General features: G+C 46.6%; 1 protein-coding gene across 2 annotated transcripts in view; it reads right to left on the reverse strand.

Moving 5' to 3' along the window:
* The window catches only part of RSPO3 (R-spondin 3), an 86,869-nt gene extending 84,554 nt beyond the window's left edge, over positions 1–2,315 (reverse strand). The window contains exon 1 of one of the 2 annotated variants that reach the window (XM_019418275.2): positions 1,686–2,315. In XM_019418275.2, the coding sequence (XP_019273820.2) occupies positions 1,686–1,782 (97 nt within the window). In that variant the 5' untranslated portion in view covers positions 1,783–2,315. The remainder of the gene's footprint in view (positions 1–1,685) is intronic. The other variant, XM_019418277.2, reaches the window with a different exon arrangement.
* Between the last annotated feature and the right edge of the window lie 9,171 nt (positions 2,316–11,486).

Genomic DNA, 11,486 nt, shown 5'->3' on the forward strand with positions numbered 1-11,486 from the left:
CCCCAGGCCGTTCCTTCTGTGAGGCGGCCGCACGTCTTGACTGAAAGGGTGGATGGAGGAGTTACGAAGAACACAAACCATTCAGAGGCCAAGAATAATAAATCGGGTGCCCTGACATGTTTAGCTTGGGCACTCCTGCCCCTTGCTACGCGATCTCAGAGGCGGGTGAGACCGAGCCGGATCCCCTGGCGCTTGGGCCCAGCTACGTTTTTTAAAGGCAATTTTCAGGTGAATCAGACCTTGTCTGCCCGAGGCGAGTGGCACAAAGGGAGCTTTCAGGGGACCCTCACGTCCAGGGGCAGGGCAGAGACAGCGCAGAGAAGCGATTACTAAATCTCCATCTCACACAAGCCTGTGCTGTGTCCTCTGCGCTGCGCCCGCCGCGAGAGGCTTCGCGGGTCGGCGCTCCGAGAAGGGTCCGCGCGCCGGACGCGTCGCCGCCAAGCGTCACTGGCTCCCCCGCGGCGGAGGTCCGAGGGGCCACCGCAGTAGCGCCGCTCTCTGCCCCCGGCGAGCTCCGGGAAGGTGCTCCCTCCCTGACCCTACCAGCGCCCCCCCACGCTGGAGCCAGGGTCGCCCCCGGCCCTGCTATTTGCGAACAGACTCCCCACGGCGGCACAGACGCCAGCGCGCCGGGCTACCCGGGCTACCCGGGCTACCCGGGCGCAGGGAGACGTGCCATTCTCGCGCCTGTCTCCTAGTTTCTGGAAGACGCCACCTTTCAGACAGACCAGCCCGTGTTGAGGGTGCCCTGGGGATACCTGTTTAATTCAAGCCAGAGCACTGTTTTAAGACGTCTTCACAAAATAACCGTCCAAGGAACAGGAGTCAGGATAAGGGGCAGCTAGGAGGCGAGCCTAAGTCTTTGGGGGGAACCCCACCCTCACTGGCCCCGTCTGCCCCAGGGGACCCTTGAAAGAGCCTGAGACGGTAAAAGCGCTCACGCGTGACGGGCAAGATCGTAACTGGAAACCCTGCACCTCTGGCTCCCAGCGGCGGGTTCCGCAGTGCCTACTCACCCCCCCACCCCCCACCCCGCCGGCGGAGTGGAATCGCGAATGGCTCAGCAAGCGCGCAGACACGCGAACCCCGAGCATCCCGCGTGCCTTTCTGGTCTCTCCGTGCGCGGTTGCGCATAGCGGCCGCGCAGGCGCTTGCTCGCTGGCTCCCAGGCCGGCCCCGCGAGCTCTTCGCAACCCGAGCTAGTTCTCCCTGTCCGAGGCGTCGGCGTGAGGTGAGCGGGCGCCGCGGCCGCGCCTCCCCCGGCGCTTATTCAGTGGCCAGGGGCAACTCGCGGGTCGGGCGTCTAGGATGCTTGGGGCTTCGGCCCCCCGCCCGAGTCACGGAAGGAAAGCACAAATACCTAGAGCTAGTCTAACGAAAGACAGAACTTTTCCGCGAACTTTAAGTCACGAGGGGGCGGGAGCCACGTTAGCGCCCGGTCCGCCCGCTTTGGCACCCGCGAGGATGCGGAGGAAGACAGGGGCGCGTAGCGAGAAGCCGTGAGAGACGCCGTCAATACCGGAGCCTGGACTACCGCCTTCTCCCGGAGGCGTGGGGTGCTGGGCGGGAGGACCGCTGCAGCTGGGAGCTGACTCTGGACAGGCTAGAAGACCCGACAGGTGAAAGCAGCGGGAGGGAGCAAACGCGTAAAAAACAACAAAAACAAAAAACACTGCACTTACTTCTTCGCTGCCGCCTTCCCCGGGAGGCGTTCTGGCTGCCGATGTATTCCATAAAGTTCAAAATGATAAAAAACCAAGAAATCAGTCGCAAGTGCATAGTAACCCAGTAATGTTTCCCTTCCTTTTCTCCTTTTTCTTCCGTTAATTATATTAAATGTTTTAGAAATATAGGTAGGTGTTGGGCGTACAGAGAGGGAGAACGCAAGCAGCGGACAACTTCTCCCCGCAGATCCGATAGGCGTGCTGGGATGGCAAACGAAGCGGGTCGGGTGCAGGGACACCAACTATTGTACTTTCAAATTGTCCGAGCCCTGGACCCCGGCGGCTCCGCAACGGTGGCTGTCAACACCGCGAGCGAAGGTTCCACGAGCAGCGAGCGGCCTCGCCGGGACGGCCGCAGGTAGCATGGTGAGCGGCGGCGGCGGGTGGGATCCGGGCGGGCGGGGGGCGGCGGCGGCGGCGGCGGCCCACTGGGCTCAGAGGTTGCGGTGGCTGCGGCGGCAACGGCGGGGGCCCGGGGATCCTAGGGGAGCGGGCGCCGTCGGCACCGCGGCCATGGCCAAGGGGCGGCGGAGAGACCCCGAGCTGCTTCTGCTGTTCGCGAGTAGGAGCCGCTCCAGTGGTGGAGGGAGGGAGGGAGGGAAGGACGGGACGAGGGAGGGGGAAGAGGGGGATGGCTGCGGGGGGCGGGGGGAGCTCGGGGGCGGGGAAGGAAACTGCTGGAGCAACAACCCTGAGCGACCTCAATAACTTTCAATTTCAAGAGGGAAAGAGGGAGCTGGAAAAGTACAGGCGTTGCGATTTGGCAGAGGGACGGGAAGAGGCGCCTAAGGGGTCCCGGGTCTGCGACGGAGCATCTCTGGACACTGCAAAGAAGGCGGAGAACGCGAGCCGGGGGGAGTGGGGGAGGCACAGCGTGGTGAGGAGAGCCCCCTCAGAAGGCAGCTCTCGCGGGGAGAGGTCTGCGCGTTCGCGCTGGGAGTGTTGGGGCCGAAGGTCCGGCGGGCGCCAGACCCCCGCCCCCCGCTTCTGAGCCCGCTACTCTCCGCGGCCCCAGGCTGGGCGCACCCCGCTCTCCCGGGCACAGCTCCCCAGCTCCCTCGCGCCTCCGCCCCCAGCACTGGCGCTCAACGACTGGCCCCAAGGCAGCTCTAACCTCGCCACCTAGGCAGATCGCCGGAGGGTTTCTATCTGCGGACTCCTTTCCAGTTTTCTTGAAGACCCTCTCTGTAGCTTTGCTCCCTTTCTTTCTTCCTTTCAATAAAGGCAGCTGCACTTGGGTGCCAGGAGGCTGGTCCGGAGGAGCTCACTGGGCGCTGGCGGTCACTTCGCCCTCGGGTTACCTGCCCGGAGTGGGTAGGAACCAGCGGTGTGTGCGTTCAGGACCGTCCCTTTGGACATTCAATTGTGTTGAGGCTTTCTTCCAAACTGAGCCTTTGCTGCTGCTTTGGAAGATTCCTCCACCCCTTAGGCAGTTCTCTCCTCAGTCTGATTGCCCTCGCTTGGCGCGTGCTCTCTGCCTCACCCTCCGTCTCTCAATCTTGAGAGGATCTGTTGTGCAGTGTAGTTTCTCATCTGGAGGGCAGGGAATGATATTTGGAAAGACTTTTTCCAGTCTTGGGGGAGGAGGGGAGGGTCCACTACTTCCTTCTGTTCCCAGCGCAGGTAAGGGCCGCATGGCATCTGGAAAATAAGGTTCGCTGGTCCACCCAGGGATGGGAGAACCGAGGGCCGGCGTTTCTGAGCGGTATGCACTCTGGCTGTTATTAGTCAGTGGTAAGCTTCCCACCTTTTTTCTCCAGTAGCACAAGTCGATGAGCTTCCAGAAGTTACTGAAGAAGGATTTAAAGTCACAAGCCCTCAAAGTGATTTTAATATAAACTAGTAGGTAGTTGTATTTAATAATATCCTAAAGACAATACTTTATAACCTTACAGTTTACACAGCCCCTGAGAGGTCACTTTGAAAAAGTCCCCGATTCATATACACCTTGCTAACTGTTATGCTCAAATAATTTAGGTTTGGAATATAGCCAAAGCCTTTCTGGGAAGCAAGTAAGATTTGTATTTCTCTCTTTTTCCTCCATTTATAATCCCTAGACTGGATTGTCTTCTATTTATGTGTTTATAAATGAGAGGGATAAAAAGGTCATTGCTCCTACCCATCCCATTTTGCAAGCTTGCATTGCTTCAAATTGTATGTCTCTGAAGTCGTCAATGGTGTAGTTGTTATACATCCCAGAGGAGAGGACTGAGGAGATGAAGTGGCCCAGAAGCAAACGGAAAGGAACATAAAATACATTCTTGTTAAGAAGCTAAAAAGTAGAATCTGAGAGGCTGGCTTTTACCGGCTAATTCCTTAATTAAATATTAATTACTTTTATACCTGTAGTGGAATTTTGAAGTTAGATGTAGTTTTCTTTAGATTTCATATTATGGGGAAGACAACAACCGCCTCAAGATTATTTTTGACTTATTTTTAAGAATTGCCATTTGCAACATTTCTTTCTCTGGCGGAACTGTATTTTCTGTACATTGCATGCATGCGTGTGCGTGTGTGTGTGCATGCGCGCACACACACACACACATATACTACCCTTTTTTATCTGTTGCATGATGTCCAGTTGCAAATGACTGAGTTTATCACTTTGAACCAGAAAGGTTACAGATAATAGGACACTTCCAATAATGATTATCCAAACAAGAAGCTACTCTATTTTTCTGTGACCGTCCCAGTCAGCTTTGCTTTCCTTCTTACTTAATACCTCAGATCCTGAATATCTGCACCATAAAATGTGGGGGATTTAAAGGCTGTGGGAGGCTCCCTTTGAAAAGGACTCCAGAGACGGCCTTTCTAATCCGGGATACTTGAGCCGGATGGGATGAGATTGCAAAAGGGATGTAAAAAAAAGCAATTTGGTGAACAACTTCAGGGAAATAAACACGAAGAAAGACATGTACTTTTCACTCTGTATTTTGCAGACATATGTTAGTTTGGATGAGAATATAAATGGCAGTGTAAATAAATAAACAAGCACAGAGACAGGCTGCAGTTCTTGGGCTATCCCAGGAAAGAAGTACTAGATGCTGTGTGCAGGGAAAGCTTGTCAACGAATAAGCACTGTTCTGAGGAAACATAAGGAAAACATTAAATAAATGGAGAGTGTATTCTTTCTCTCTTGACGCTATGCTTTAGAATAACTTTTTCTTGATCCATGTTACCGTACTATTAAACGTGTGTTTACTTGCCTGGCTGAGTCGTCCGTTCCCTCAACTGTCCTAGCAGCTTATGGAAAGCATGCCATGGCCTATTTTGTGCAACATAGTACCCCCCCCTTTTTTTTATAAATCAATAAAATGACACTCATAAAAGTCTGTGGCTGCCAATGTATTCCAGGGCCCAAGCCTAAAGCAAGTTACAAGCCATAGGCTCAGCATAGAAGTCAACGTTTGCTTGTAATTTTTCTCCAGAAAACATTCAAGTCCCAAGGAGTTTGGATAACCAGGAGTTAAGAGAGTCAGCCAGGAGAATAGAATAGTTTTGGATAAAGATGGGGGACTAAACACATCCAGACTAGTTACTACAACTTCTCATCTCCCCTTTACCACCTCCCCTAGCAGGCAGTGACAACAGTAACAAGTTATTTTTGTCCATGGCAGGAGTGGCATTTTAAGGAAAGAAAATGATTGTCATATTGTTGAATCCATACTCAAATATGTGAAAGGGGGTGTGCTCCAGAAAGAGAGCAAGCCCAATCGTTTGGAATGGGATATAGCTAGTAGTGATGAGAGATGTTTGGCAAAGTTCAGGCTGACATCAGTCATTATACCACAGAGCTAACATGCAGATCCTGAAAATGCTCAGCTTTCCAGTTACTCAGATCTGGAGACATCTGAATAAGTGAAAACAGGGTATTGCTGGTGGGGTAACTGACGCAGCTAGAGGTCATCCCTGAAATGTAGAGCAGACGGCAGCATTTAAAAGGCATTGAAATTAGCAGATGAAGGACAGCTACTATTCTTAGAGCAAGAAATAAAGAAACAGAATTATTATAGCAATTTAAAAAAAATGATTAAATGGTTATATAGCATTAAGAAAATGAGAAAGTCAAGACCCATGATGGATTACTTTCTGTCAACAAGAAGGAATGTTCTTCCTCCCAGATGAAGTTATAGGACACTTACAAAACTGGTGAGCACTGTCTAGTGTCCTTACTTTTAAAAACTTCTTTCTTTCACAAATAAGCTAATTGCTGGGCTCATTTAAAAGCGAATATCCAGTAGTATTTAATATAAAGAATTTAATACCTCAGAAATTTTTGATTGTAGAGCTTTAATATCAAAAGGCTATGTGTTACAGTAAGAAGGGCACTAGACTAGCAATCTAGGGACCAAGGTGAAGTTCTTGTTCTGCATTTATCATTAGGTTTCAGGTTTCTTCATCTGAAAAATGAGAGAATTCAGTTAAATGATCTCCAAAGTGCCTTTTAGCTCTGAAAATAATGACAATATATCCAAAAAAGAAAGGCAGTCTTGTAATTGCAAATGTCAATGCTATTTCTAGTTATGTGACATCACAGCTTTCACTTACAGAATTGTGTTTAATTCAATAGGCCCAGATTTAGAAACCTGCTTGTAAACTTGTTGATTTTCTGGAAACACTTAACCCATTACAAGAATCCTAGATGACTCTGGCCTAGCAAAATGTGTCCAGAACTAGTTTACTCTTTCTAGATGTCTCTAGACTTTGGGACAAGGAAGAACAAATTTTAAGCCTCAGATTGTGAGCAGATGCTTGGAGTGGTTAAGGAAAAGGACTTTTGAACCTCCTGGAGATAACCACTCAATCTCAGTTCCTGTTTTCAAAAATCTATAGATGAGGAAGGAACAGGGATTTCATTGAATGAGGACTTTCCCTTTTATTTCATGCTATTCCTTTCTTTTTCCTATCTAAATCTTTGGATAAGGATTTATATCCATGTCTCTTTTGCCTCAAGAAACTCTCAGAAAGTCAACAGTGAAGTTTAAGTGGCTGTGGTTGCAGCTTTAGGTTGAGGGCTTACTATCAAAGACATAAAAGTACTATGAAATGGAGAGTGCAAGGTTAGGGGAAAGATCATTTTCATGAGCATTTATTTTTAAATTTTTAATGTTTTTATTTAGTTTTGAGAGAGAGAGAGAGACAGAGCGTGAACAGGGCAGGGGAAGAGAGAAAGGGAGACACAGCATCAGAAGCAGGCTTCAGGCTCTGAGCTGTCAGCACAGAGCCCGACATGGGGCTTGAACCCATGAACCATTAGATCATGACCTGAGCCGAAGTCAGACATTTAGCAGACTCATCCACCCAGGCACCCCTAATGAGCATGTTTGTATACTTGTTTTTGCATGTGTTATCTCAAAACAGCCTCAAAACAGTTGTTTCATAGAGGAGACAACTGAAGTCAGCAAGGTAAAGTCACTTGCCTAAATTTACATGGAACTATTCTGGTTATTTTATATTACCCTGACATCTATTTTCTCTGTCCTCTGTGATCCCAGGATGTTGACTTCTGTGAACTAGTCATCAGAGCTTTCCTCTTCTGCTTTCTGGTTTAGTTCAGTCAACGGGGACACCAGTGGGAGCATGTAAGGAAAGAGTGATTCTGCTCCCTCCCTGCTTTGGCATCATTCTGGAAATCAGTGTATCCCTCAGGGTGACTGAGGGCCTTTGCCAAGCAGGCCTTTTCCATGGCTTTATCTCTCCCAGGTTTTAATAACACCCTCTACTCTCCCTGCCTGTTGAGGCCTAGGAGTGGAAATGGCTTCCCATTGTTCCTAGTCCCTGGGCTCCTCAACATCTCCTGTTGTATCCCTTAACTCTGCACTATCATAGTCCTCTTGTAAAAGTACCTTCCAAAATTTCTTGCTGTGTTCTTAAGTGACCATAAGTATCAGCTGGGACTTGAAACCAGCTTGCCTGGTTTAAAGCCAGTGATTTTTATTTTTTCTCATGTCATCTGGCCTTTCCAGAGAATGCACCCTGATTAAAACAGAGTTGGATGAAGGGGAGGGGATCAAGGGAGACTGGAGGGTTACAAGCCAGAAAGGCTTATCAAGGAAGGCCATGGGCACCCAACATCAGAGTAAGGTTGTGGGCTAAGCCAGAGCAAATAACTAGAATCAGAATGTCAAGGAGCAGACCAAAGTTCATGTTCAAAATTATAGCCCGGCATTAGAAACAACATGATAACGAGGAAGAGAAGGAGCAAGGCAGGACACAGCAGCAGCAGCAGCAGATGACATTGATTTTGAGGCTGTTTTGACTAAGTCACTTTTTAAACATTAATTAATTTCTGCTAGATCTAAAACTCATCTTGAACAATTCATAGGTAAGTAAGGGTGCCTTGTTGGAAAGGGTAGTAAAGTGTGGTAGCTAAGGTAAATTGGTCATCCATTCATCCCACAAATGTTTGTTAAGGCTGCCTGCTATGGGTGATTCCAGGCTAGACAAACAGAAGTTTTATTTATGGCCCTTAAGACAAGAATATTGAAGAGATGACTTTATAGTTCGTGTTGATCTTCTGGTTAAAAGCAATGTTATAGTTTATAGCAAATAAAATGGAGTGTAGAAGCACATATGGGTATGCTCAACAGCAGGCTTTAGGAAACATCTCTTTAAAGCTCCTCTGTTAGGGGCGCCTGGGTGGCTCAGTCAGTTAAGTGTACGACTCTTGATTTTGGCTCAGGCCATGATCTCACAGTTTGTGAGATCATGCGTGGGGTTCTGAGCTGACAGTGCAGAGTCCGCTTGGGATTCTCTCTCTCCCTCTCTTCCTGACCCTCCTCCACTCATGCAAGCATGCTCTCTCTCAAATCAATAAATAAACATTAAAAAAAATAAAGGACCTATATTAAAAAATAAAACCCTTTCCCCATCTATGTAATTAGCTATCATTTATGGTTTACATTTGTTACTACTGATGTGTTTGGGTAACAAATTTTGGTCAGCTGGTTACTCTTATTCTACACCATGCTAGTTTCTAGAGATACGAGACTATGAACAGTAGTTCACATAGCCCTGCCCTCAAGTAGAAAACCCTCACTGAGGGAGGCAGGTGTATAAACCATTGAAGCTTTCATGAAATAAATGCTGTGTGATAAAGTCTACGTGGTATGTTGTGGGAAGAGGAAAGAGAATGCGTGGGGATGGGGCGTAGAGATAAACTCTGTGTCTAAAATGTACCAGCATTTAAAGGACTTGATGGTGAGTCTTACTGTAGATAAGGAAAGACTTTTTCCTTTGCTTTAGACTGGTGCTGATTTCAGAGGTGGAGGTGTAAGGTCTTCTATCTTGTTTTCTGGAGGTCAGTGGTTCCAGTCAGCTGCCTGCTTGCTAGGGAGGCAGCCGTAGTCTGGAGTAGTATCAGGACTCCTCCTCCTTCAGCAATTCAAGGTGGCTCAATATTGACCGTGTGGGAGAGTTGTTAATGGCTGATACCTGTGTGTGTTGGGGGGGGTGTCTTTGTAGGTTAATGATTTGACCAGCTTATTGTAGATACACTGTGGGTAGATTCCTCTCATGTGAGAAAAATGACTCTTCATTTCTCCTATTTCCTACAAGTGTTTGAGTGTATTTAGAGTAACCGACAAAGAAACGAAGATCTGCCTTCCTAGGTGTCCAGCTGCTCTCATTCTCTTGCCCCAGCCTCATGTTCCACCATTCCCCATACCTTCTAGAATTCCTTTGCAACTTGTTCTCCCCAAACAATGTTTTATGCCCCCAACCTTACCCAGAATTTCCCTGCTGAACCTTATCCCTTTGGCTGTCTAGACTTCTCCACATTAGCAGATTTCTACTCTGAAACCTAGCCCTAGGTCACGTAGTAGTGATTAAGAGTTAGCTTAGTTCTGCCCTCTCTCTTTCTTCTTTTCTTTCTAGGAACCTATTTTAATTTTATGTTGTCCCGTGGGGTATGCCACAGATGTAGGGAGTTATAAGCCGTTAGGAGGAATAGAAAAGGTTCTCATTGGCTGGTGCCTCTGACATTTGCATGCTAGCCTATTTGCCTTGTTTTCCTATTGCCTCAGTGAGAAGTATTCTGTAAGAAAATGAAGGGAAACAAAGGATTTTCCTCCCAGGGAGCTTGAATCCTGTTACAAATTGCTGTAACCACCCCTAAAATTTAGTGCCTGAAATTGTTGACTATTCATGGCTTCTCACAGTTTTGTGGGTTGACTGGTTCTCTTGCTGGTCTCTCTGCCTAGGCTTATATGCTTCATTCATATGCTATTCAGCTGGTAGGTCATTGAGTGGGCTCATCTGAGACCGCAGAGAAGGCAGGCCTCTCTCCTCAGGTGGTTTTTCAACCCTCTGAGCATGGGCTCTTTGGGGAGACTGAAAAGCCCTTTTGAAGCTCTCTAGTGTCATTTCCACTACATTCTGATGGTGAAAGCAGGTTACAGGGCTGGCCCAGACTCCAAGTTTACCCAATAGATGCCATCTTTTAATATGAGAATTACTGGCTGTTTTTAACCCATCACAAAGGTAATGAAAAGGTTATTGATCTCTGTATAAAGTCAAGCTTTCAAACCCTTTGGGAGGTCAGAAAACTGATACCAAATTGAAATAAGAAAGCAAAATGAGACTTCCCATATACTCTATCAGTAAAGAGTATTCTGGTTCTAGATTAGTTCTTTCTTTGGATTGAGTTTAAATTCCAGTTTTGAGACCTCAGAATATCAGATCAGTACAGACTACTTTTGCAATGATGTTTTGGCATTAAGTCCATTAATAGAGAGGTGTTATGGTTTGCAACTCACCGAGAAAAAATTGCTGGAGCATTCTGATTGTGGGAGAAGTCGTAAGGACTTTCTTTATATAGAGGTAACTTCAGCCTGTTTCCCTTCCTTTCTTTTTGGTCTCAAGAGCTAAGATAGCATTACTAAAAATTTGTGAATACAATCTACAAGTCTCTTCATTAAAAAGAACCACTGTGTACATGCCTTCTTGCTGGGAGGCCTTTCTTTTGTTTACTAAAATTGACTGAAAGACTTGTCATTTTAGTGCATAAGAACATGAAACTACTATCTTATTAAATTCCATAATTCTAAGATTTAATGAAATAGATACACTGATTTTGCCCTACAAAATAGATTTACCAGGGTTTAGGAGAGGAGGCAAGTAAACTAATGGATTTATTCCTTGGCTGTTAATTGATTCTCTAACTTAAGAATGATAATTGATGTTGCATGACTTTATGGTGAATTTTCATTATTTGTGGTCATAAGAATCAATATTTTTTTTGTAACGTTACAAATTACATAAAATATGGTCATTCATGATTTTGTTAAAGATGCATAGTATAATAGCTAGAAATTCAAGATAATAACTTGAGGACATTTCCCCTAAATAATGATACTGATATGTATAGCTTGCTTTCCTCTGCGTGTGAATGTGTATGCATATTTTCATCTATTCTTATTGATTAAATTATGTATGTCCTGCTTGAAATCATCACAACTAGAAATTTATTTTAAGTACAAATACTCTCAAGAAAGTGAAGAACTGGTGGATTATATTGATTAGATTGTTTTCTTTGTAACAGATCTCTGACATTTAGCAAAGGGAGAAGGTCCAACCTGTGCAGGGCATTATGGAATGTGAGTATTTAGGAGATTTGCATCTAATAAGGATGGTTAGTGATTATGGGAGGTGAAAAATGAGGGCAGAAACCAAAACTGCAAGAAAAAGCAGCAGCAGAGGGGAGGTGTGTTTTAAGGATGAACCTAGTTTTCTAGGGATCGCCCAATAAAGCATTAATAA

The sequence above is a fragment of the Panthera pardus genome, unplaced genomic scaffold, assembly GCF_024362965.1.
Source record: "Panthera pardus isolate Hobbes unplaced genomic scaffold, ASM2436296v1 HiC_scaffold_17, whole genome shotgun sequence".
Classification (NCBI taxonomy): Eukaryota; Metazoa; Chordata; class Mammalia; order Carnivora; family Felidae; genus Panthera; species Panthera pardus.